The sequence below is a fragment of the Capra hircus genome, chromosome 25 (genome assembly GCF_001704415.2).
Source record: "Capra hircus breed San Clemente chromosome 25, ASM170441v1, whole genome shotgun sequence".
NCBI lineage: Eukaryota > Metazoa > Chordata > Mammalia > Artiodactyla > Bovidae > Capra > Capra hircus.
Window position 1 is genome coordinate 15,396,611 of NC_030832.1, and position 27,424 is coordinate 15,424,034.

General features: G+C 49.7%; 1 protein-coding gene across 1 annotated transcript in view; it reads left to right on the plus strand.

Annotated features, from left to right (window-relative positions):
- Positions 600 to 27,424, plus strand: part of XYLT1 (xylosyltransferase 1) — a 350,305-nt gene continuing 323,480 nt past the window's right edge. Inside the window, exon 1 of the mRNA XM_018040831.1 lies at positions 600 to 1,034. Within this exon, the coding sequence (XP_017896320.1) occupies positions 678 to 1,034 (357 nt within the window). The 5' untranslated portion in view covers positions 600 to 677. The remainder of the gene's footprint in view (positions 1,035 to 27,424) is intronic.

Below are 27,424 nucleotides of genomic sequence, written 5' to 3' on the forward strand. Positions count from 1 at the left end.
GCTGGATCTCAGGACCCCCGAGCCTCCCGACCTCCCCTAGATTCTGAGCGGGCCCGCCCTCACCCCAAGCTCCCTCTTCCTTTCATGCCTCCGGCCTCGTCTCCTCGGCCGCGGGCGGGGACTGTCCCCCTTCCCCCCACCCACTCCCGCCGGGGTCCGCGGGACCCGGGGCCCTCTCTGCTCGCCGCCGCCCCCTTCCTCTCCCTCCTGCTTTTCCCTCCCTCGCCCCGCCCCCAGGCCCGCCCCTCTCCGCCCAGGCCCAGGTCGCCCCCGGCCCCGCGCCCCCAGCCCCCGCGCCCCCCGGCCCGGGGCAGGGGCTGCGGGGCGGGCGAGCCCCGCGGCCGAGGCCCCCGCCCTCCCCGCGCGCCCCGCCCGAGCGCGCGCACCCGCCGCCCCCCTCCGCGGCCTCCGGCTCCCCGCCTCCCCGCCTTCCCCTCCTCCTGGTGACGTCCGGGTCCCTGCCCGTCTGAAAACTCCGCGCCGCGGCGGTGGAGGCGGCGGCGGCGGCAGCGGCGGCGGCGGCGGCGGAGGAGGAGCAGCGGCGAGCCGAGGCGGCGGCGGCGGCCCGAGCGGGAGCCCGAGCGGCGGCGGCGGCGGCCGCGGGAGCCGCGGGGAGCGCGGGGGCGGCCCGGAGCGCCCCGGGTCCCCGCGCCCCGCTCGCCCGCCGCGCTCCGAAGATGGTGGCGGCGCCGTGCGCCCGGAGGCTGGCCCGGCGCTCGCACTCGGCGCTGCTCGCGGCGCTCACCGTGCTGCTGCTGCAGACGCTGGTCGTGTGGAATTTCAGCAGCCTCGACTCCGGGGCAGGGGAGCGCCGCGGGGGCGCAGCGGCCGGCGGTGCGGAGCAGCCGCCCCCGGCCCCGGCCCCGCGCCGCGAGCGCCGGGACCTGCCCGCCGAGCCGGCTGCAGCCCGAGGAGGAGACGGTGGTGGCGGCAGAGGAGGACGGGGGCCCCCGGCGCGGGCGCGGGGAGGCGGCCCCGGAGCACCCCGCGCACAGCAGCCGGCCAGCCGAGGGTCACTGGCCGCGCGGGCGCTGGTAAGATGCCCTTTCGGCTCGCGTCCTGGAGGGAGCGATGGAGGGAGGGAAACCGGAGGGCTGGCGGCCGGACCCCACGCTCCCCGCCCCCCAGCCCTTGAACCCCGCTCCTCAGATCGGGACTCCCCAAGCCTGCTGACCCCACATCTCTTTCCCCTGGAAGCCGGGGCTGGGTCCCTGCCCCATCCCTAGTCTGAGGACTGCCCCCTGGGGGTCTGGGGAAGTTATCTCCAGAGGAGGCGCTTTGGGGGGTTACCGGAGCCTGGCTGGGTGCCTGTCCCCGTCACTCTAGCTGGGCGCCCCGACTTGCTCTGTGCTTGTGGGTGTTGCTGCCTCGCCCCGGGTCTGAGCGCCTAGACCGTGCTGGGATCCGCAGCCGCTGTTCCGGCGGTGGTGCTCAGCGCATCTCTGGTTTTTGCCCAGCTGGGTGCACACCACTCAGTCCTCCGTCTGCTGCCTCGTTGTCTTTGCCTGGCCTGAGAGGGGTCTGGGATCAGTGTCCCAGGTCCTCACCCGTGCCCCGGAGTCAAGACTCGGTCTCCAGTGCCCGGTCTTACTTTGAGTCTCCTGTTTTGCGTCCCTGGATGCCTGAGACTCCTCTCTCCCTTGTCCATGTCTAACCTTGCTCTCTCCTGGTGCCCTGTCTCCAGTATCAGGGCATGGCCCCTTCTCCTAGGCGTTTGTGTCCAGCTCTCTGTCTTCGTGTGTGGCTCATTCCTGTCACCAGCTGGGTATCAGATCACAGCACCTCAACTTAGGCTTCTGTGGGTTTACTTTGCCCTCCTTGTGTGTGAACAATCCAGGCTCTGGAACTGTTCCTTCTGCAGATCTTCTGGGGCCATCTGGGTGTCTTCTACCCTGCCCCCGACCTCTCCCAGGAGGCCTTTTGCACCTTTTTTGGCCCACCTTGCTTAGCCCTCTGAACTCAGAGCACACAGGAGAGGTCAGAGTCCCCAACTTTGAGCCGGGGTCTCAGCACCCTGTGGGCGTGTCTGTCTTCAAGCTTACGGATGTGTCTGTATCTTCATGATGTGTCTGTATCTTCATCCCTGCCGCTTGCCCATGGAGCTTCTCCCAACCCTCGGGGACATTAGACACCAGGGGGTAATTTCAGGCTCTTAGGCACTGAATGCATGTCTCTGTCACCTGTCACTTTGGGAGCCTTCACTGAAGGCTGCCTTCAGACACAGCATGATGCCCTTTGATCTGCCAAACTTTGGAGGCAGAGAGGAAACCTTCTTTGCCAGAGTGCAGTTCTTTGTGTCTGTGGGCTGAGCCAGCCCAAGGCGTGATGCGATGGCATTTCACGTTGCTGGCTGGTCTGTGTGGGTAGCAGGGAGAAGTCTTTTCCTCATTCCGGGGGAGGAGGATGGAGTGAGAGTCCCGGTGGGGAACCAGAATGTTCAGAATGCCTCTTATTTGTAGCAAAGGGTACTCTCAGACACTGCCTTTGAACTCCAGGAGTGGATAGTGATGTGTTTGGGCAGAAATGCAATTAGAAGTTCTTTCTGGAGTCGGAACCCTACAGGGAGGTGGGGTGAGAGGAGGTTCAGGACAGGCACTGCTAGCCCAGTGTGGGAACATGTAGGATAGCCATGGAAGTGTGGGGCTAACTGTATCCTTTGCATCTGGGGTCCAGATGCGCTTCAGGAGGCGCTTTTCCCCATGCACACACCACCTGTTGAAACAAGTAGAGGGAGGGAAGCAAGCCTGGTTGGCTGATTCCTCCCTGGGTCTCTGACATTTGGGGCCCTACATCCACACCTGCTCTCTGGGTGTGCAGTTCTGTGTCCTCCTCTCTCATCCTCCAGCTGGGCGGCGCTGAGGTTAGCAGTTGGGAAGGTAGGAAGGAGCATGCCTCTTTTCCTTTTCTATTCCTGTTGGGATGCCAGTTCCAGCAGCTGAGGTGCTTTGCTTTTCTGACACTCTGCTCTCATCTGCAAGTTCAGTGACTGTCCCCCTGCACACACCTCCCAGGGTCTCAGTTCATTCCGATATAGACACACCTGTATTTGTTGTCCCCCTTTTTTCTGTCCTCCCCCCTTGTTTGTGGCTGTCTACCATGCAGTTGTTCACTGCCGTCTCGCCTGGATTTGTACTGGATATTTAGTCTGTTCGTCCGTGTCCTTGCTCTTCCCTTCCCCGATGATGTCTACCCCCGTGCCCTATCAGATCCTGTAATCACAGCGCAGACCTGCAGGGTGGAGCGGGGGGCCCATCCTCCTGTAGTTGTGCCCACCCAGCCCCTGCCCTTCCACAGAGCTCAAGGAGACCAGAAGGGGGCAGGCTGTTCCCAAAGTCCGGCTTTGCCTGAGCTTAGATTACAGCCTAGGAGGAAAGGACCAGACCGTTTGGGCAGGCCACTGAGGCCCTCAGAACATGCGGTCTGCTTGCAGACCCCACGGAGGCTGCTGGTGCATGATGCCTCGGAGGGAGATTGGGGAGTGAGACTTAAAAAAATCCCCGTGACTTTACAGAGCTGGTGAGGCGCATGCTCGGGAGATGATGTTTCAGCTCTGTGCTCTGAAGAGGGTGGGGTGGGCAGTTGTGCTTTTGGGTGCAGAGAGACTCAGCACTGGTGGTGGTGGTGGTGGTGGGTATGTCTCAAAGAGTGTCAAGCCGACACTGTGGTCAGGTTATTTTCTAAACCAGACTTCGCTGCTTCCTTGTGCTCACCTTTCCAGAGCTTCTGCATTTGTACTTTTTCTGTTTGGAGAAGGGCCTGATTGTCATTATGGTGCATTTTGAGAAGCCAAGAAGAAACACCCAGTTTCTCAAGCAGACAGAGCCAGAGAGCTTGCGGATGGTGGCGAGACGGGCATTTCCCTGAAAGATTTGCAGGCTTTGCCTCTCAGCCTCTCCCAAAGCGCTTACAGATTAGAGTTGTTGGGCGGATGGCAGCTGAGTTCCCTGGCTGTGGCACTCATTCCTTCACCGGGTCTCCAGTACGCTCTGGGTTTTACTGTCCTCTCAGAATGTAAGAAACAGATGGGCTCACTTATAAAGGGAGGGAAAACGTCGAGGGGGGTGTCAGAAAGATCACACTACAGGTTCTGAATCAATTTGGGGGAGAATGAAAGAAGCTGCGTGTTAATGTAATGAATGTTTATTTTCTTTCCCCTTGCCTCCAGTGATCCTCTGAAGTCCTCACATTATTGCTTGAGTCCTTAGATAAACTACTACTCAGTAAGTTTCATTTAAGAAACCTACTTTTTTATTGTCCTGACACACACACACACACACACACACAGGCACACACACGTCCATACACTTAAAGTAGAATGGTCTTTCTGTGTTGTCTGACCCCTTTGAAATGTTGATTTTTCGGCAGAAATTCCTCATACTTCACATTACTCAGATAACTCAGGACTTTTTCAGACATTGGCAGTGACTTTGAAAAATTGGTTCACTGTATCCAGATCGCCTCTGGTTCTAACAGCCTCAGAGGCGTAGCTTTTCTTTCTATCCAAATGTTTTGAGACCAGAGAGAACAGAGGGTAGTTTATTGATGGTTCGTTTTTCTCACACTCTCAATGGAGTTTTATTTTGCTTGAGCAGTGCATTACACTTTGTATACAGAAATATGCATCACTGAACAATATTTATCTTGATGCAAATGCTGCCATCTGCTTAATCATATCCTGAAAAATGTTAAATAAAATAGACAAATAAAGGTAGAAATTATTATATGCATATATATGTAATATTTACACTCACTTTCCTTCCAGTCTTTGTACACTTTAGACATTCTCTCTAGTTCATCAACCCTTTTTATTTTAACCTTCCAGAAGGCTGAGTGACAGATGCTTGCTGTTTTGCAAATAGGAAGCCAAACTGTAAGTTCCTTTTTGCTGGGGATTGTCCAACTTTGATCCATCCTGTTAATAGAAAAGGAAATTATTTTGATCTCGAGCAGATATCTGACATCGTTGTGTGTGTGTGTGTATGTGTGTGTGTGTGTGTGTGTGTATCTCCCCAGAAACAACGTATCCTTAAGCAAGTGTCTGTCCTCCCACCCAGAGCTATTTATGATCAATGGGGCCATAAATCTACATGCAAAAAGAGGAAAATGCACGGTGCCGTCATAATTGGACTGCCTCGTCTCTAGCTTGGTCAACACCGCCCTAAGACTTGTCACTTATGATAAATCCTCCATTTTTTTCATTTGCATCTCCCACTTCTATTGCTTGCAATCCCTATCTACCAGAACCAAAGAGAAAATGCTTTGAGGAAAATGAAAAAGTAAATACAAACTCAACCTCATAAAACCCAAGCTCAAAGGAAGGGCTGTGGGAGCAGGCGAAAAGTCACAGGAAACCTGTGCCAGGCCCTGGTACGAGAGACAGAAAGGCGTTGGTTGCTAAGTCGTGTCTGACTCTTTGTGACCCCATGGACTGTAGCCTGCCAGACTTCTTTGTCCTTGGGATTCTCCAGGTAAGAATACTGGAGTGGGCTGCCATTCCCTTCTCCACGGGATCTTCCCGGCCCAGGGACTGAACCCAGGTCTCCAGCATTGCAGGCAGATTCTTTCCCATTTGAGCCACAGGGAGGGATACTCAGGGGACAAAGGCCTCTGTTAATTACCCTTGGGTCCACTCCTGCCAGGTTCAGATCCTGGCTTGGTTCTGGGCCATCCCTGGGATCTTGGGCAAGTTATTCTAACTTCATTCCTCTGAAAATTGGGGCCACCTCATGGGGTTATGTGAGGATGAAATGTAATAAGACGTGTGAGCCAGTTTGTGCCTGGCACATAATAAATGCTCAAATGTGAGCCATTATTCTTAAAAAGAAACTCTTCATATGTTTGAAAATAAGCAAATTTTTGCAATTACTCATTTTTCCAAGCCAAGTAGGGTTTGAGTGTAATCCAAGGCAGTAGAATGCGTCCAACTCCTCTGTGTGTCAGCCTTGGAGCAGGATGGAATGTGGGAGAGAGAGGAGTACTAACATTTATGGAGTGACAACTGTATGCCAGGCGTCCTTTAGGTGTTTCACATACATGATGTTGTTAATTGCTCAGACACACACAATAATTCAGGATGAAAGAAAGGGTTGCATACAAACTTGAGACTACGGTCTCCTGGCTAGAAATCACCAGTTTTCTGGGTACAGTCTTCAACAGTATGTGAACGGAGAGCTTCCAGATGTTCAAGCTGGATTTAGAAAAGGCAGAGGAACCAGAGGTCAAATTGCCAACATCCATTGGATCATAGAAAAAGCGAGAGAGTTCCAGAAAAACATCTACTTCTGCTTTATTGACTACGCCAAAGCGTTTGACAGTGTGGATCACAACAAACTGTTGAAAATTCTGAAAGAGATGGGAATAGCAGACCACCTGACCTGCCTCTTGAGAAACCTGTATGCAGGTCAAGAAGCAATAGTTAGAACCAGACGTGGAACAACAGACTGGTTCCAAATTGGGAAAGGAGGACGTCAAGGCTGAATATTGTCACCCTGCTGATTTAACTTCTATGCAGACTACATCATGCAAAATGCCAGGCTGGATGAAGCACTAACTGGAATCAAGATTGCTGGGAGAAATATCAGTAACCTCAGATACGCAGATGACACCACCTTTATGGCAGAAAGTGAGGAGGAGCTAAAGAGCCTCTTGATGAAAGGGAAAGAAGAAAGTAAAAGAGTTGGCTTAAAACTCAACATTCAGAAAACGAAGATCGTGGCATATGGTCCCATCACTTCATGGGAAATAGATGGGGAAACAATGGAAATAGTGAGACTTTATTTTCTTGGGCTCCAAAATCACTGCCGATGGTGACTGCACCCATGAAATTAAAAGACACTTGCTCCTTGGAAGAAAAGCTATGACCAACCTAGATAGCATATTAAGAAGCAGAGACATTACTTTGCCAACAAAAGTCTGTCTAGTCAAAGCTCTGGTTTTCCAGTAGTCATGTTTGTGTGTGAGAGTTGGACTAAAAGAAAAGCTGAGCGCTGAGGAATTGGTGCTTTTGAACTGTGGTGTTGGGAGAAGACTCTTGAGAGGCCCTTGGACTGCAAGGAGATCCAACCAGTCAATCCTAAAGGAAATCAGTCCTGAATATTCATTGGAAGGACTGATGCTGAAGCTGAAACTCCAGTACTTTGGCCACTTGATGTGAAGAACTGACTCAGAAGAGACCCTGATGCAGGGAAGGATTGAAGGCAGGAGGAGAAGGGGATGACAGAGGATGAGATGGTTGGATGGTATCACCAACATGCTGGACGTGAGTTTGAGCAAGCTCCAGGAGTTGGTGATTGACAGGGAAGCCTGGCATGCTGCAGTCCATGGGGTTGCAAAGAGTCAGACACAACTGAGCTACTGAACTGAACTGGGTACCAGTTACATGGTGGGGATAATGAGGGCTCGGCAGGTGTTATTTCACTGTCTCAATGAATCATCTCAACTCTGTGGGATAGAACTGTTACTGTCCCTCAGTTCAGTTCAGTCGCTCAGTCGTGTCCGACTCTTTGCGACCCCTACTTGATAGGAAAAATGGGGCTCAGAGTGGAAAAGCAGCTTGCTCACTAAGATTGTGCCGAGGAGCAGCGGAACTGGAATCCAGACCTAGGACTGCCTCTTTCCACTCAATGCCCAGATTTCAGAGTGCCTTGTCTGTAGAGGTCTTTGAAAAGCCCTATATGCAGCTGGGTCATTGCTGAAAATCTTCATGTCACCTGCCTTACTTGTTGCAGATTCATAAAAATGTGCCAGCCCTAGAAAACGAGCAGATACGCAGTTTTTCTTGAATCAGGCCCCTGAATAATGAGATCAGGTAGAAGGGCTTCCCTGGTGGCTCAGACAGTAAAGAATCTGCCTGCAGAGCAGGAGGCTGAGGTTCGATCCCTGGGTCAGGGAGATCCCCTGGAGAAGGGAATGGCAACTCACTCCAGTATTCTTGCCTGGGAAATCCCATGGCCAGAGGAACATGGCGAGCTATAGTCCATGGGGTGGCAAAGAATGGGACACAGCTGGGTGACTGCCACTTTCACTTTCAGGAGGGTAATCATCATAATAGCAGTGATGCTTCTGTAGCAGTTACGGCTTACCAGCAATTGTTTCAGTCCTCATGTATTTTATTTCTTCAAGGAAGGTACTATTACGTTTCAACAGCCAACAGTCATGATACTTAATAGAACCAGGCCCTGTTTGAGGTGTTTCACAAATATTAGCTCATTTAAACCTCACACTACAGTGAGGAAACTGAGATGTGGGGAGCTTAAAACAGTTTTCCCAAGGGTCACAGTACCAATGGCAGAGCTGGGATTTGAACCCCGGCAGTCTGTACTCTCAATCATTCTATTCCACAGCCTCCCTCTTCTAAGCATCTCGTGAAGGTCCCCAACCTTGGAACCGCAGACTTCATTTAAGGAGGCACATAGGTAATTGATTCGGTCACAATTTGCCCAGTCCCAAGGACAGGATTTTATGGTCCAGAAAAAGAAGGTATCACCTGTTAGTGAAATATGCATCGTGCACACTAGGGAATAATTGAACCTGAACTGCTGGAAGTGGAGTTGGTGGAAGAAGGTGTTTTGAATTCAGCTCCCCTGCCAGGGGAGGAGGGGAAGAGGGTGCCACACAGGCTTCCTTGGCCAGAGGGACAGCCTTTCATTTGTGGTCAGCGGGCCTCCTGCCGCTCTGCTCACCCATGACCTGCCCCCAGGAGCCTGGATGAAGCTGGAGGTGTCACCAGGAACACGCAGTCCGACTGTCTTTCGGGCACTTCCTTCCTTCCGCCTGCAACAGGAACTGTCCGTTTGCCCGCAGATACTGATCGAGTTCTGTCATTCTGATCCCTGGGGTTAGGGCTGCCCCTTCCCCCATTGAAAGCCAGCGCCTTGACGAAGGTGGCAGGGACAGGGCAGGGGTGTGTGTGTGTGTCCCTTAACCCCGTCAGTGGTATCGTGAACAGGGAGCTGGTGTGATTACTATCAGAGTCCAGGAGTCCAGACACCCGGCCTGATGGGCAAGGAGCAGGACCCTACAGGCATCTCCAGCCTTTGGGGAAGGGGGAAATCTCCTCCTCCAGGGGCCTCTGAGGGCAACAAAATGGATTTGTTCTGTCTCAGCCCTGGTTTGTCCGAGGCAGGTGACTGCTGGCTTATCTGAGCATCTAATCCAGGCTGATGTGTCCAGGGATGTTAATGACAAGTGTTTCTCCCCCCAGGGGATCCTTTGCTGTAATCCTTGGCCATGTATCACGTGGTTTAAGCCCAAACAAGTTGAGCTCATGGGGCAGAAAAATTGATGCAGACGTCCCCTTCTCAAGGGGTACAGACATCATAACTGTGATCCTAATGACGAGGAGGACTTCTGTTTATTGAATGTTTGCCTTGCTCTTGACGCTGTGGAGATACTGAGAGGACATGATCTTATTGAATCCCTGTCCTGCAAGTTATGGACTACTAGTCTCATCTCTGTTTCATCTCTGATTACAAATAAGGAAAGCAAAGCAACGAGTTGTATGAAAGTTAAAGAGCTGAGAGGCAGCCAGACTAGGAGTTGAAGGTTGGTGGTGACTCCAAAGGTTGAGTTCCTTTGTTCCAAAGGTCTCTACCCAGTTCAGAGTCAGTAAGTCCCTTGTTCTTCACACCTGCCCTCTCTCACTTCTCTCCTTTCCCTATTTGCATGCATGCATGCACGCATCCATCGACAAGCCCACCCTTCCACCCACCCTCCGCTCTAACAATGCCCAGCACTGAGACTGCCTTTGTGAAATAGGGCAGTTGTGCCCCTGCCCTCCCGGAGGGCCAGTCCAGCTGGCGAGGGTTGGGACCATGGCCTGTCAACAGAGAGGTTCCCCTCTGGTCCTAGCCCAGTTCACTGTACAGTGGCTTCTTTGGAACACAAGAGAAAGGTGTCCTCCATTAGATGGGAGCCAAGAATAGTGTGTTTCAGGAGCCTGAAAGCCCTCAAGTCTCCTAATACTCGCCCCAAAACTGCCAGACTTGAGGCTGGCCTGTCCCATCTGTGGAGTTTAAGCTCATTTTCTTCTGGTTGAATAGGGAGCCCAGAGATGAACACAGAGGTGAGGTTTGTGGGGAGTGCAGGTTGCTGCAAGTTGCAGGGCCTGGGAGGCGTGTCATGCAGTGTTAGGACAGAGGATCAGTGTGTCATGCACACGTCCCTTCGCCCCTCTGGGGCAGGGTTTCCTTGTCTGTGATGCAGGGACTTTCCTAGCTGGAAAGGCCTGGTGATAGGGCACCGCCTCCCGGCTCATGGTCCCTGCTCCCACCGTCCCCGATGTAGCCTCACCACGAGAGATGCTTGCAAGATGGGCCCTCATGCTTGTAGCCCGTGGGTAGGTTTTATTTAACCCCCACTGTCTTAAAATAAAAAATGCACCAAAGTGTAAGGGTTAGGATAGAAGACGATGCGGTCGTTTGGAATGCTTTAAAAAGTCGAGATCTGACAGCCCAGGGCCACATTCTTTCCTGTTGTTCACTGGCCAAGTCGGAAGGGGCTTCCTGGGATCCTCCAGGTTCCTGAGACACCCCCCACCCAAGATCTCTTCCTTCACCTGTGACACCTGACTCGGCCCTTTTGGCTGAGAAGTTTGCAGCCTCTGCCTGGAAGATGTCTGTGTTCACTGTGCCGAGCTAAAAATAAGTGTCTGTGGTTCTTTTCAGTGATCCCCATGTGGTTTATTCATAGCACTTCATCTCGACTGCGTTTACCTTCCCCTGTGTGATGGAGGTTTCCTTCCTTCTCTCCCTGCCGTTAGTGTACTCCCAGAATATGCAAATTCTTATGCGTGTTAAGCATTAAGACATGGTGAAAGAAGTGTCCGCCGCAGGAATAGAGCCATGCATTCTACCGTTTGGTCAGCCGGCTTCCCTTTTGCCGGGGGTGTAGGTCATGCCCTGTTTTGAATCATCTGCCTTCCCTTCTCTGTGCTCCTCACCACCTTGTGCCCTCCTCCCCCAACAACACGTGTTGGGATGTTGTGAGTTGTCAGAGAGCTGGCCTGGGGGCTGGACGAGGGGGTAGAAGAGTGTAATATTCTGGAGCGTCTTGGCTCAAGTGCTGACTCTGTCAAGGGGCAAACCCTGACTTTCACCTCTTGGTGTCTTTTTTGGCATTTCTGCCAGATGATGCTAATAAACCCTGCCCTTCCCTAGGCTGGGTTTTGAGGATGCGATTTGATAAATAGATGAGAAAGTGTATTGAGGCTCAGAAACCCTGCATGAATGTAAGGCAGTGCTCCCGTCTTCAGCCTTGAACAGAAGAACGTGTGAGCAGCCAGACTAGTTGGCTATCACTGTGTAATCCCTGGTGGAGCAAGAGAGAATGAGTGAGTAAAATCCATCAGAGGTTTCCCATCTGTCCATTAATTCCACAGGTAGTGCTTGGCGCCTGCTGTGTGCACTCTACAAAGTATGAGGGGAGAGTCAGCTGTGCCTGCTCTCATGGGGTTTATGGTCTAGAGGCAGAATGACCCCCAAACACACGCATCTTTAAAAATATCAAGTTGTTCCAAATACAGTGGCTTACAGTTTGAGTGCTGAGAGAAGATAAGAGGCCATGTGTGAAGATTTATTCACGATGCAGTTGATTCATTTTATTTAGTTTCGCATGAGGACTTATTTTGGATGAATATCTTTTGCTAGAATAGCTCTAGACTGACCCCAGGAATCCCAAATGTAGTATGCCTGTGGATTCTGATTCATGTATGATTGAAGGTGCTTTATGGGCACACAGTCTCTATTATAGTAGCTTTTAATAGAGTTTGTATTCATAGGTGTGCAAAGTTTATTTCCTAACTTTTGCCTATATTTTTAAATGTTTTTTAACCAAAATATATATATGCAAAAGTACACATTATTCTAAATGTACAGCTTGATGAATTTTCATGTAGTGAATACACTCAGTAACCTTCACCAGTTAATGCAGAGATATCACTTCGCCGACAAAGGTTCATCTAGTCAAAACTGGTTTTTCCAGTAGTCATGTATGGATGTGAGAGTTGGACTGTAAAGAAGGCTGAGCGCCAGAGAACTGATGCTTTTGAACTGTGGTGCTGGGAAAGACTCTTTACAGTCCCTTGGACAGCAGGGAGATCCAACCAGTCAGTCCTAAAGGAAATCAACCCTGAATATTCACTGGAAGGACCAAGGCTGAAACTGAAGCTCCAATACCTTGGCCATCTAATGCAAAGAGCCAACTCATTGGAAAAGACCCTGATGCTGGGAAAGATAGAAGGCAGGAGAAGGGTATGACAGAGGATGAGACGGTTGGATGGCAACCATCACCAACTCAATGGACATGAGTTTGAGCAAGCTCTGGGAGGTGGTGATGGTCAGGGAAGCCTGGAGTGCTACAGTCCATGGGATGACACAGAGTCAGACACGACTAAGGGATAGAACAACAATAACAACAACAACAGCCCCCACCCAGACCAAGAAACAGGGCACCTGTGACCTCCCAGATGCACTCAGCCCTTCCTTCTTGGTGAGGGTTTTTGACACTTGACATGGCTGTATATATCTTTAAATGTATATTAGGGAAAATAGGGAACTAGAGCCAGTCAAGCCTTGGTCATGTCAGGGCCCTTACTGCCTAGCATGCAGGTCAAGTGACATTTAAGTAAAAATGTTGGCTGACATGTTGAAAACACCTAAATTATAGTACCTAAGCATATTGTGCTAATGCTAATCCTGACCCCAATTTAGAGGTATGATTGATGGGGGCGATGGAATGACCAAGGTTTAGTAAACATTGGCTTAACCAGTTTGAAGATACCCCACACTTCTGGTAAACAGCTGTGTTGTTTTGTTCTCAAGTCCAAGTGGAGAGGATTTAAGCTAGATGTCACGAGGAACTGTGCTCTGGGTCTGTTTCGGTGGACGTCCCTGTTGTGGGCCCTCTCTGATGTTCTGGGTCACTGTCTGCAGCGCTCCTGTAGTTATGGAACATCCCAGGCCTGTCTTCTGGACTCGAGTCTAGACCCTTCCTGGCGTCTCTTGGCTTCGCGCTGGGCCTCTGCCTCACACTGACTCTTTGTACTCTGGTCCCCCGTGTGTTGGACATGAATTAGGCATGATGAATGGGTCCCCAATCGGGCCCATAATGAGTACATTAACTTAGCCCTGAACCAAGACTCTGTCTTCAGAACCAGAATAACAGAACCGCAGCACTAGAACAGCAATTCAAAAGGGCAATGGAGACAACTAATCATTTTATAAAGAGCAAGAGAGGAAGCAATAAAGAGAGAGCCCAAGGACAGCATGGTAATTTCCCAAAGTCTTAGCACTCAACCAGACTCAACGTTAATAAAATAAACAAATGTTTTTGGTAATGGAGAGCTAATGTATACATTATTTAAGGGGAGTTTTAAAACCAGATTAGATAGATCAAGTCATACAGTGGTTACCTCATTAAGCCTCCTTTCTTTGGGGATCTGGAAAACTTGTCTCTTTTCCTTCTTTCCTTGTGAAATGGTGCTTTATTAATTAGAAATGTAATGGGACATCTTTTTTTTTTTTTTTTCTTCCCAGACTGGTGGCTGTTTTCTATTTATTTTTTAATGTAGGACCATGCTTTGCAGATGTTCTCTTTGAAATAAAAGCCTATTCATTGTCTCTCTTCCTCTCTCTCTTTTATCCCCAGCTCGGAAGGGGCAGCTGTTAGGAAAGGCACAAACAGAGAGCCCTGTTTGCTTGTCATCAGGCATTACAGAGGATTCCATTCCCCCATGTAAAATACTCCCCTTACCTGCTTTTTCTCGTTGTCCTGCTGAAGAATAGTTTTCAAATTGCTATATCTGATTCCCTCTTGTTTAGAAGAAGAGGTGATGACAGAGGACAGGGTGGAGATGACCTCAGGGTGGCTCTTATGAAATAAAAGCTGGCCTGTTTGCAAATGGGCATGGATGATTATTAACTCCTCTTAGGACAAGTGGTGACTGCTGTTTGACTTTCTTTTAGAGTGAAAAAAAAAAGATCACGGGGCACAAACAAATGCTTTATTAGAGCGAGCAGGTGGTAGAAACCCCAACAAAAGTGGCTGCTGGAAAAAACAGGTGAAGAGAGCCAGGGACTATGCGTTGGATCTGAGTTACAGGTGGAATAACAGCAGCAGCATAGAGCTGGCTTTCTTCTCTTTGCTTTCTCTTTTTTTTTTAAGTTAAATTACTCTCCATCATTTTAAAATCAGTGATTTCAAATAGACATCTGATTTGAAGTTGCTATTAAAATTTTTGAAATTCTGGCCTTTCTTCCCGAAGAGGTAATAATTTTAGGGGGCAGGGGAGTGGGGTTACCCTGCTTTCCATTTTGCCACGGCTCCCACCAGTCTATCTGACTTACGTGTGTTTCTTACAGGACCGCTGTTAGCATTTGTTTATTACTCTCAAAATACTACTACTACTACTATTATCTATTAAATACTATGTGCGAGGCACTGTGCTAAGCAGCATATCATGAATTATCTCATCTAATCATTCCAACAGCCTCACGATATTATCCCCATTCACAGATGAGGAAACTGAGGCACAGAACTGCTCAGAGTCGTAGACAGTAGACTTGGAATCTTAACTCAGGCAGTGTAGCTGGGAAGCCTGTGTATCAGATCACATGCTTGAACTGCACAAAATGTTTTAAGAAAGCAATTCTGGCGAGGAATTCTTCACTATACCTCTGCAAAAAGGTGGCACTGTTTACCCATTGCGTGAATGGAACCGCTGAGACACATCAAGTTCAAACCATGATGTAAAATGCAGATCGTGACTCACCGTCTCTAAAGAGAGCACGGGCATTAAAATGACCGTGGACTTGAGCACTGGTGAAGCTGGCAGTCTGGCCGTGGTAGAAGGACCCCCGCCAGGGTCCCCGCCATCCTCTCACGCAGAGCAGGGTGGGGTAGTGGCCTCTACCCTGTATCCTTGTGGCAGCGAGGTAGCACCTACAGGGTAACATTTTGATAAGTTGCTGAGCTGTATTAAAATAATAATTACAGCAATAATTACAAGCATGGATTTTGGTGAGACTCAGCTGCTGACCGCGAGGGAAAATAATTAACTTCGTATTCTCTCAGAAGCACATGGAAGCCAGGCCTGGCCTTTTTCCTTTGTGTGGGTCCAGTGCGGCGTCTTTTGCAGGTTGAAGGCCACTTGTTTTGCCAGATGCTGTTTACATTCACAGTATGGATGGCAGATCTCCACACTAGGAGGAGCTGGTCATCGGGCTAACATCATAGCTTCCCATAGATACAGACAAAAGTGACCTGACGGGGATCCATGGGCGCACCATCCTTTAACTCATGAAATGCACCTCACCCTGGAAGCAAATGCAGAAACAGCTAGAGGGAAAGTGATCTAAATCTGCTTTTAATAAATGGTTTTAAATACTCAAGCATTGGCCACTATCTGACCATGGTGATAGATGTGTAGCTAATTTAACTGGATGGCTGTGGGTCTCTTTAAATGTCTGGTTTTGAAGCTGGTTAAAAGGTCCTGCCTTGATTTTAACAACTTGCCAAATTTCGCTTAAAATAGAACATACGTACAGAAAAGGGCAGAAATTGTGAATGTACAGCTCAACCAAGGGCCCACATTTGAGTAACAAGGACTCCGATCAGAGCCCAGAGCGTTACGGCTCCCTCCTCCCCAGGGTCCTTCTTATTTCCACTTCTAATCCCTACGTCTCCAAGGGTAACCTTTGTCATGACTTCTGACCCCATAAGTTATTTTTGCTTCTTTTTAGAAATAGAATCACGTGGTCTGCACTCCCTTTTGCCTGGTTTGTTTTGCTGAACATCATTTGTGATTACATTTTGTGAGATCACATCAGTGGTTGGCAGACTATAGCCCATAGGCCAAATGCAGCCCGTTCGTTGTCTGTTTTCATAGGCTTATGAGCTAAGAATGGATTTCACATTTTGAAATTCGTGGGGGAAAAAAATCAAAAGAAAGATAAATTTAGTGATATGAGAAAAGCACTGAAATTTAAATGTCAGTGTGTGTATCAATAAAGCTTTATTGGAACCTGATCATGTCCATTCATTACATACCAACTGTGGCTGCTTTTGCCCCCTAAAATGGCAGAGTTGAGTAGACTAAACAAAGGCCAGGAGATTTACTATCTGGCATTTCACAGAAAAGTTTCTGACTCTCTATCTGCATTGTTTTGCTGCTGCTGCTGCTGCTGCTGCGTCGCTTCAGGCGTGTCCGACTCTCTGTGCGACCCCATAGACGGCAGCCCACCAGGCTCCCCCGTCCCTGGGATGCTCCAGGCAAGAGCACTGGAGTGGGTTGCCATTTCCTGCTCCTTTGCATGAAAGTGAAAAGTGAAAGGGAGGACACTCAGTCGTGTCCAACTCTTAGCGACTCCGTGGACTGCAGCCTACCAGGCTCCTCCGTCCATGGGATTTGCCAGGCAAGAGTACTGGAGTGGGGTGCCATTGCCTTCTCCGCGGCATCGTTTTATGTATTTGTAATTGTCTGTTTACATGGCTCTATAATATCTCATTGTGGAGCATACCACAATTTGCATATCTGTTCTGTTTATTGGGAAGATCCCAGTTTTTGGTCGTTACAAAGAGCACTGCTACGTACATTCTTGGGCAGGCCTTTAGGTAAAAAAAAAAAAAAAGGAAGATGTTTCATAAGCATTTCTATGGGTATTTATGTAGGAGAGGAATTGATTTAACGGCTCTTCATTATTTGTTTGTTTGTTTTTTTAATGGGTTGACTTGACAAGTGTATTTAAAATTGGAAGTCTTACTTTCCCTACTAGGGAGTAAGGCTCGGTGATATTTTCATGTATGGAAGCTCTGAAACCAGGCTTACTTTAAAAAAGGTAATTAGTCTTGCAAAATTGAGCATCCATAGAGCCGCAATTCATTAGTGGATTACTGTTCTTCCACCTCGGTACCTTCAAGGATATTGGGAATATGCCTGATGTTAACTGCTTTAGTTGGTTCTGGGAACGGTACCATCATTGAATTTCTTATACCGAAGCCGTATTGTCCAAAGGCTGCTTATCTTTATGCAGCAAAACAGGTCTGCCAGAATTAGGAGAGTTTTTCTGATGTCACTTTCTGCTTTGATTGACTTCTGTTTATCTCTGGCTGTTCTGGTTTTCTTGCTGGGCAGTAGATGAATACAGCTCTGCGTCCCCAGTAAGATCTCTAGCCTTCAGTAGCATATGTCATTTTGCATTGAAACAGCGAGCAGAAATGTCCCTTCAGGGACTGCAGACGTTGTATGTGGCCACAGCAATGGAGCTCAGAGATTCCCCCTAAGGAGCTGCCTCGCTGTGCGTTGTCAGTATCGTTTAGCAGCGTCAGTCCTGCGTCAGTACCTGCACCGCTGGCCCTTTTTCATTTGCTGTCCTCCTTTTGTAGGCAGAGGCCCTGGCAGAGTGGAGAGAAGAATGTCAGGATTCCCTGGGATCCACTTGTCTTTCAGGTTTGCTTGGCACTGGCTGACAGATGGCTTAATACTCTTTCTGGGGCTCCTCAAAAAGTCGTAGCAGCTTCCTTTTTCAGACCGGCCCACTTTACAGGGGGTAAAGTCTTGTTTGTTTTAATCTTGCCTTCTGCAGTTAATCTTTGCCTTGTGCAATTAACAGAATTCAGGAATGTCACCAGAGAAGATGTCACCAGAGAAGGTGCTCAGAGGATGTTTTTGTATTTCTTTTGGAAGACAGCTGGTTCTGTGGTGGAGGAGTTAGTGGAATTGAAATGCAGTCTCAGCTAAAATGTAATGGTACAGCTGGCTCAGTCTCAGACAGCCTCAGTGTTAGTCTTTAAAATGGGTTTGTGGAGCGGTGCCATTACAGGTAAAGTTCCTAGGTGTTGAATTTCTAGATAGGAGAACTTTAATCTTTAGATTCTGATAGATTTTCCCCCTCCTTAATAGTTTGTTTACTTTCTTTCTTTGGATTACTTTTGAAAAGATAAACTTTTTTGGTACGTATTCTATGAAACTGTTTACAAAGGTATATGTGTGTTTGTGTTCTAGGAGAAGCCTTTTCTTTCTAAAGATTCTTTTCTAGATGTTCTATGATGCCTTAATTAAAATGGATAATTTGTCTCAAAAGAAATGTAATAGATTTCAAAAGTAGAAATCATCCAGGCTTGACTTATAAAACAATAAGACATATTAAAAATTAGCTTTCTAAAAGGCTATCACTTAGAAAATTTAAACAAAACAACACAACTCTTCTATATAACTCTTTAAGGAGAAATCAAACTTGGAATTTTAGATTCTAGGGTGATGAATGAAAATGAGAATACTTCATATCAAAACCTGTGGGATGAGGCTAAAACTGTGCCCAGAGGAAAATTAATAGCCTATTATAAAAGCACTTTATTTATTTTTAATATAAATTTATTTATTTTAATTGGAGGCTAGTTACTTTACAATATTGTACTGGATTTCGACGTTAAATGCAAGAGATGAAAATGATGGTTTCCAGTTTTTATTTAAAAATCATCATTGAGAACCTGAAAGAATATAGGAAAGGGGCTAAATAGAAATAAAAACAGGCATTCATGAAACAGGACCCAAACATGGTAGCGTTTTTCTACAAGATCCTCTAACTAGGAAGCACAGAATATTGATCTCGTTCCTCTTAGGGTTAGAGCCTGTGAATGGGCTGAGTGTTCCTAACTCACATTGCTCTGTGCTTCTGTTCTGGCTGTTGAGTAAAGGAAGTGGTGGGTAGCAGGAGAAGTCTCTGAAGTTTCGTGTCATTTGGGCAGGGTGGGTTAGGGGAAGTTATCGCTTAGCCGGCCCACATCAAGGCAGAGCCAGCCTTCTGCACTGCGTTCCTATTGACCAACTTCCTCTTGCCTTCAAGAGTAAGAAGGCTGGCAAGGCGTTTTGTTGTTTTGTAGAATACGCTGACACTCCTGCAGGTTCCCGGAGAGCTTTGCCCCCAGGTCTGATGCCGTCCTGGTCTTGTAAAGCCAGCATTCTTCTTTTCCTGCGGTTACTGTTGAGGTTGGGTGGGGCCTGGGGCATGGAACCTGGGGAGCCAGGCAAGAGGCTTCTGTCTGGCTACTTTCTGGGAGGAATGGGAGACCAACCTTGTGGGCTGGGCTTCCGTTTTGATATCTTCCAAGCAGCATCCATTGATGGTCGGCTGTGTATCATGTGCTGCACATTTTGTGTGCCTTATCTCGCATATAATTATCATGTGTCTAGATTTCCCCAGGGTAGTCGCAGGCCCTGAATCATTCATTCATTAGCAGTATTACCAGGCATGTGCTGACACATGCTGGGAGCAGTGGGCAAAACAGGGTCCCAGCCCCCCTGGAGTTCACATCCTGGAAGCAGGGACAGTGAGTGATGGAAGAGTCATCAGGGCAGGCTTCCCTGGCAAAATGACATTTAGAGTGAAATAAATAGAAGGTGGTCAGGCAGGGATTGAGGGAAGACGGGGACAGAGTGACCTTCATGAGCAAGGGCATAAACAGGGCATAAACAGCAGGAAGAGGGCCTGCAGGGGCTTCGGGGCCACTGTGCTGCACTCTCTGATGTAAGGTTCCGCTTAGCCTTGTCAGTGTATCCATCAGCCCCATTGTCCTGAAACCTCAAAATTGTTGGCTGGTTTAGACGTGTGATTTGGAAGTGATCCTTGAACAGAAGAAGGCTGAGTGCTGAAGAATTGATGCTTTCAAGTTGTGGTGCTGGAGAAGACTCTTGCGAGTCCCTTGGGCTGCAAGGAGATCAGACTATCAATCCTTAAGGAAATCAAGCCTAAGTATTCATTAGAAGGACTGAGGCTGAAGCTGAAACTCCAGTACTTTGGCCACCTGATGCGAAGAGCCAACTCATTGGAAAGGACCCTGAAGCTGGGAAAGATTGAGGGCAGGAAGAGAAGGGGGTGACAGAGGATGAGGTGGTTGGATGGCATCACTGACCCAATGGACATGAGTTTGAGCAAGCTCTGGGAGAGGGTGAAGGACAAGGAAGCCTGGCATGCTGCAGTCCATGGGGTCGTGAAGAGGTGGACACAACTTAGCCGTTGAATAACAACAACTCAAACAGATCGAAAGGTTTACTGTTGGTTGTCCAAAACCATGCTGTCTCTGATGGTCTTTTCAGTGCAGCCACTCTGTCTCCAAGAGGAGATGTTCCTGCCTTCTCAGGGCCCTCTCATATTCCCACCTGCCCCTCTGGAATGATGTCCCCAACTCAGCAATTTCCTCTGCCTTCATCTCATATCCAGACTCACCCATCCATGGTCCCGTTCTCAAGGGGCTTGTTTAGTACTGGCATCCCATACCAACTCCCGCTTAGCAGCATTGTCCCAGAGAAGTGGCAGCCAGGGGCCTGGCCGCTGTGTCTGGCTGTGGCGGTGGTGGGCGTGGCGGTGGGCGCGGCGGTGGGCGCGGCGGTGGGTGCGGTGGTGGGCGTGGCGGTGGGCGCAGCGGTGGGCGCGGTGCTGTGCTGGGCGTCGCTTCTGCATTTCACCAAGCGGATCTGGTGTCTGACTCCCGGAAGAACAGATCCTCTGTCCATGGGATTCCCCAAGCGAGGATACTAGAGTGGGTTGCCATGCCCTCCTCCAGGGGATCTTCCTGACCCAGGGATCGAACCCATGTCTCCCACATTGGCAGGCGGATTCTTTACCACTAGCGCCACCTGGGAAGCAGCTCCTGTGCAGAAATGCATCTTATTCCTCCCGGCCACTCCGCCTCCCAGATCTACCCCTCTGCTTAATGATAAACTCCAGTGTCATGAGAGACCGTATCAGGAGTCCCCATCACCAGCGCAGCTGATCTCTGCCGCTCCCCTGCCCCCATCAGGGCCTCCCCAGGGCTAGAACAGTGAATGGCACACAGTAGATGCTCAGTAGGTGTTTTTGTTTGTTTCCTTCAGTCATTGCGTGAAAGATCAGATTTTCTAAAAGAAAGAGCTAGGGGGCCCTGTTTCCAAATGACATTTTACCATCCAGAGGCAAAGTTTTGCTAGAACGTGAATCGTGTGTAGTTTTGTTGGTTTCTCATTGGCTCCCCAACCCTACTGACAGCACCTTAGGGTTTACTGTGTGGTTTTAGTACCTGGTGCAGGGGCCTGTGGATAAAGACATTCATGATGTTGCTGAATTATAGTAATTAAATGATAATAATAATAGCAGGTGCTATTTATTAAGCACTACACATGCCAAGCATTTCACTCTTAATGCTTCCAGTGCCCTGGGATGTGAGCATTGTGGAAGTCACTGATTTGTGGACTGAGGAAGTAGGGCAAGAGAGGGGAAGTGACTCCCCCAAGGTGGCACAGCTGGTAGGAGACAGATCTGGTTTCACCCACTCAGGCTGGTGTGGAGCCCACGCTCTTAACCACCGTGGCATCTAATGCTAAGTCCTCTTCGTGTGACTGAGAACTGGCTGAACCTGGTTGGACCAGGGCAGGTCCCCTCTGCCAGCCCTGGCCCTGCCCCTTCCTTCCTGCCCACGGGCCTGGCAGACCTCCGCTGCTTCTCACCTCTTCGGGGACCCCCGTTTTCCAGGACCACAGGCAGGGCGAGTGAGAGGCTGGTCGCTGTGGCATCTTCACCGGGGATGGGGCAGCACACGTGGTCCTCTCTCCATTGCCATGCTCGGCTGGCCCCATGCAGACGCAGGAGAGCTGGGAGGAGAGGCACAGGCTTGGCCAGGTCTTTCCCAAGAGGGAAAGAGGGATGGGCTCTCCAGGTTCGAGGAACCGTTCTATTACTGTTCATCTTTGCAGGAAGAGGAGGAGGGGGAGGAGACTAGCAAAGGGGGGAGAAGAGGAGGAGGAGGAAGAATTGGAAGCAGGGAAAGGTTGCCTGGATAACTCGGCTCCTCCTCTCCTTCCTCCCTCCAGAGAGAGAGGAAGACTGGATCCTGTTCCCAGCTCAGCCGTGAATGACTGTGCGCCCTTCAGTCGGTCATGTGTTCTCTCTGTACCTGCTTTCTCACCTAAAATTAATACAGTGATTGTAATGATGGTAATAATTGAATTCATTTTAAGGTGCATAGTTTTACACTTAACAAATAGCATTTCTAACATCTGGCATGAGTTTTACAATTGATGTGTGTCTTTCTTTTATGCTTCCTCATGCAGCCTCTTGCCCTGGAACAAATCAACAGTGCATCTCAGAAGCAACAGGGTCTTAGAATTAAGAGGCTATGGTGTCTGTGAGGTACCAAACAAGATGGTACCTGAGTGCTTTCACATGAGCTGTTTTATTTATTACAAACTACAGCCCTAGGCGAGGGTAGGTGCCATTACTCTCCCATTTAACAGATGTGGGAACTGAGGCTCAGAGAAAAAGTAGCTTGCAGGCAAGGTCATGCCTGTTTAAGCAGCAAAACTAGTGCTCGACCACTGATGAGTCTGATGCCAGAACCTGCAAGTCTTTCCCAGGGGTGTCTGCTAACATCGCTTTCCTTCTGGCCGCTCAGGGATGTGAGAACTTGCTCCTGAAGAGAGCCTCACGTTTTTAGAGGAAAAATGTTAATGGTGGTCTTAATGGCTCACACGCCCCTGCCAAGCACCAAAAGTTCTTGACCATGAGCTTGAAAGGGTGATAGCATGCCTGCGAGACCCTCACAGGTTGCGCTTTCTGTAGAAACAGTGTTTTCTGAGCCTGAAGCATTTTAGAAAATAACATGGGATTCATCCCAGAGCCTGGCAGAGGGTCTGGAAATCCTGAGTCCTGTTTTCCAGTTGGATTAAACTGAGGTCAGACTTTCTGCCCCAAAGCCTGAAGTGAGTCATGCAGGCTGGGAGCAGCCCTTGGCAGTCTGACCCCCTCCCAGGCTCTGGGCAGTGAGGGGCCTTGCCCACCCATCTGTGTGCCCAGTGTCAGGGTGGGTAGTATTTGCTGGGCTTTGGGGGTCTCTGGGGAATGGAGAAGATAAACAGGGGGCTGCCTGGCAGCCTGGAGCAGGGCTTTTGGGCAGAGTCCAGAAATTATCTTGCTAACAGTGACAGTCTGAGTCTGTGGGAAATGGGGTCCTGAATAATTGATTGCTGCTAACTGAATTGTGAAAACCATTTTCAGAGATTCCAATCAACAGGCTGATGAGGGGGTAGACAGGATGAGGGCTTCCTCGTCCCTTGAGCCCAGGGGACCTTCTGAGGCTCCCCCTTGTCTCCCCAGTGAGCTTGGCCATGGGCCCTGGACTTGGAGGTGGTTCTGGTTGCCCTGTGCCCTCTGCGGGGACCAGCTTCAGGTCAGGAGGAGGGGTGGCCTTGGTTCTGCTGGGTGGGCCCTTCTCTCTCCCCCGAGGGTGGGCTGGGCCTCCGCCCTGAGGGGGGCCCCAGGTTGTCTCAAATGCAGAGCGGCTCCCCACATCCACAGACGGGGGACACTGCAATGCGGGCCCCAGGATGCTTTGGGGCTCGTTCAGCCCGCTTTGTTTGTAGAAGAGAAGCATCGCCTCATTGTCAGAAGCTGAGGGCCTGGGCTCAGATCCTGGAGCCACCCCTCACTATTGGTCTGAGTTCGGACCAGTCACATTACTGTTCTGTGCCTCAGTGTTCCACCTGTAAAATGGGGCTGATGGGGCTCCCTACTTTAAAAGATTGTTGTGACAGTTAAGTTGGTATTTAAACACAAAGACAGATAAATACAAGTGCACGTAAAGTAACGCTGCAGTGGTTACGTCATGTGGTCCTCTTAAGAGCCCGTGAGGAAGGCAGGGCGAGAAAGGACGGGCAGAGGAGGTGACACGGGGGGCAGCGGAGGCAGAAGAGGCCCCGTGTGAAAGCCGCACCGCTGGTTTAAGGAGGGCAGACAGCCTCTGGGTTTGTCGGAAGCGAGGTTGAGAATAACTGACTGCTGCTAACTGAGTTGTGAAGATTCCAGTCTGAGTTCAAAACCGAGTGCCACCAAGGACCAGCTGTGAAACCCTGCTCGGTGTTGCTGGGCCCTTTAGAACCTCACTGGATCACGTGCAAAATGGGGTGATAATATCACCTCCCCTGTGGGGTGAGGGCTTCCCTGGTAGCTCAGCTGGTGAAGAATCCACCTGCAATGCAGGAGACCCTGGTTCAATTCCTGGGTCGGGAAGATCCTGCTGGAGAAGGGATGGGCTACCCACTCCAGTATTCTTGGGCTTCCCTTGGTGGCTCAGATGGTAAAGAATCCACCTGCAATGAGGGAGACCTGGGTTCGATCCCTGGGTTGGGAAGATCCCCTAGAGAAGGGAATGGCTATGCACTCCAATATTCTTGCCTGGAGAATTCCATGGACAGAGGAGCCTGGCAGTCTATGGTCCATGGGGTTGCAAAGAGCTGGACACGACTGGGTGACTTTCACTTTCACTTGTGGGGTGATGTGCGCACAGATGGCCGCTCATTCGTCCACCCAATAAACACTTACTGAGTGCTTAGTACCTGCCAGGCACCTCCAAAAAGTTTGAACTATATTTATGAACCAAGTTGTGGCCCCTGCCTTGTGGAGTTACCATTCTAGAGGAGGAAGGCAGTTAGTGTTAGTCACTCAGTCGTGTCTGACTCTTTGTGACCCCGTGGACTGTAGCCCACCAGGCTCCTCTGTCCATGGAATTCTCCAGTCAAGAATACTAGAGTGGGTAGCCGTTCCCTTCTCCAGGGGGTCTTCCTGACCCAGGGATCAAACCCAGGTCTCCTGCACTGCAGGCAGATTCTTTACCGTCTTAGCCACCAGGGAAACCCTAGAGGGGGAAGGCAGATAATAAATAATAAACATTTTTATAATTGGAGGAAAATACCTTTTCAATGTTGTATTGGTTTCTGCTGTATAACAACACAAATCAGCCATAATTATACATATATCCCCTTCCTTTTGAGCCTCGCTCCCCTCCCCATCCCACCCCTCTAGGTCATCACAGAGCCCCAGGCTGTGGTCCCTGTGTTATACAGCAGCTCCTCACCAGCTATCTGTTTTGCACATGGTAGTGTATAAATGTCAATGCTATTTAATAAATACAATAAACATTTTAGAGAAGGGATTGGCTAACATTGCAAAGGACCAGAGAGTAAATATTTTAGGCTTCATGGGCCATAAGGTCCCTGTTAGTGCAATTGGCTCAGTCGTGTCCGACTCTTTGTGACCCCATGGACTGACTGTATAGCCCTCCAGGCTTCTCTGTCCATGGAATTTTCCAGGCAAGAATACTGGAGTGGGTTGCCATTTCCTTCTGCAGGGGATCTTCCTGACCTAGGGATTGAGTCTGGGTCTCCTTCATTGCAGGCAGATTCTTTCCCATCTGGGCCACTGCAGAAGCCCCGAGATCCCTGTTATGACTACTCAACTCAGCCTGGAAGTCTGGCAGAGAATGGATACACATATATGTATGGCTGAGTCCCTTCGCTGTTCACCTGAAACTATCACAATATTGTTAATTGGCTATACCCCAACAGGAAATAAAAAGTTTAAATTAAGAAAAAAAAAAAAAAGAGTTAAGGCAACCCTGGACAGTATGAATGAAGGGGTGTGGCTGTGTTGCAATAAAACTTTATTTACAAACTTAGGCAGTGCACTGGATTCAACCCACGGGTTATCATTTGCCAACCCCTGTTCTAGAAAAGAGAATCAGAAGGTCGTAAGTGGTCTAAGAAAGAAAAAAAAAAAAGGCCTACTCCAGGGTGAGTCAGATATGCAGGTGGGAGGGATAGTGTGTGTTGGAGTTTGAACACAGGCAGACACGTGTAGCCTAGTGAGGCTTCTCAGGACTGGAGGGTTCAGGGCCGGCTACAAGGCGCTCTCTCAGCAGGGAGTGGAGCGAGCTTGGTGACACACCGTAGATGGAGCTGTGTCTCAGGGCCCATCCTTTCCCTCTGACACCCTGCTGGGCACAGAAGGGAGACAGAGGGGACCCAGATCCCACCCTCCAACTCCCACCAGGGTGAGATTAGTCACTGGTGGTCGTTAGCACCGTGAGAGATGCTCAGAAGTGGCCTCTGCTTGCCGGTCTAGCAAGCATGGTGGCCGTCAACATGTCTCACCAGGAACCTACCTAGTCATTGTGGCCTCTGTCTGGAACAGGGAGATGTTTTTCTTGCGACTCCGGAGCTCAGAGGTGAAAACTACTTTCTGGGGTGTGTTTGAACTTGTGCACTTAGGGCCAACCTTGGGCCAGATCTTTTTTACCCTTGTACCTCCATGAACTTTTCCTTCTTTCTCCCACTTACTTACCTCAGCCTGCCTGAGGTGCCTCTGGGTCCCTGACCCCATGTGTCTTATCCGTATATGAACTTCTTCCTTGTGTTCCATTGTTGAGGGAATCAGGGGCTCATACCCCCACAGTCAGATGATCTAAGACCCCATAGAAAGTTTCTGACACCTTTTCTTCTTTCTCTGACTTGTGAGAGGGCTTTGCTTAACTCTACATTGTAGCTGAACCTGTGGGAAAGCTTGAATGCAGAGGAAGTTGGTGCTTTTTAGCTTTCCTGTCAGGTAGGTGATTGGGGATGAACCTGATGAAAGAAGAAGAAAAGAGGTTCTGGGCCAGGAGAAGCCCTGGGTGGGGAAGGAAAGGGGGCCTTAGTTCTTTCTTCCTGTGGGTTTTCAACCTGAGCTGGTGAACACTGGGTGCTTGTAGGCTGGTGCCTGATGCCATGATGGAGTTAGAGAGAAGTGCCCGCGCTAGGAAGGGGACATGGCTTGGCCAGAAAGCAATGCTGTGCAGAGAAAAGATGCCCCTTCCTATGAGCACTGCCGTCTTGGACAGCGGAATGTGGCTAGATTTCCCCCTCGCCGGGCCCTGTGTGCAGTGCCCAACCTGCACAGCAGTACATGGCGGCTCTGTGTCGAATGCCACTGTATTTAGTAGCAGGTGGTTATTTTCCCAGGGTTCCTTATTTTCTCAATTCCAAACCTAAAGAGCTATTCCAGGCTTCATATCTGCTGGTGCTCACCCAAGTCCACTGTTTGGCAGACCCCCATGGCCCGTGCCTAAATTTTCCACTGGGAGTTGGATTCTCAGCTTTCCCTCGAGAGGCTGATATTGTCTAAGATGTTGCCTTAAGGCCTATGGCCTCCCAGTGGGGTGTCTTCCGCTTGTGTCCAGACTTCCTGAGGCACCCCCTCCCCACTCTTTATCCTGTTAAAAATAAACACCGTTTTCTTCACTCCCTTCAGCTGCTGAGTTGTGCCCTGGAGAACAAGAGTTTGTGTTTCCTCAAAAAGGCTCCAAAGGAAGACAAACAAACTGTAAACAGCTGTTTTTTCTCTGGTGACAGTATTCAGACAGTAGACCGTCTGAGGGTATTAATCAGCTGCCTTTTCTGTGGCAACTTTGCATCGCAGGCTGCGAGGAGCCTGCATGCTGGGGTGGCGGTGGCTAGGACTTCCTGAATGAGCAGGGGGCTGTCATCGCATGCAGGCCAGGTGACGGCCGCCACCTCCGTGCAGCCGTGGGGCCTGCTGCTCTTCCCAAACAGATGTCCGGGCAGCTGGTGCGAGGCTCCCAGCGTTCC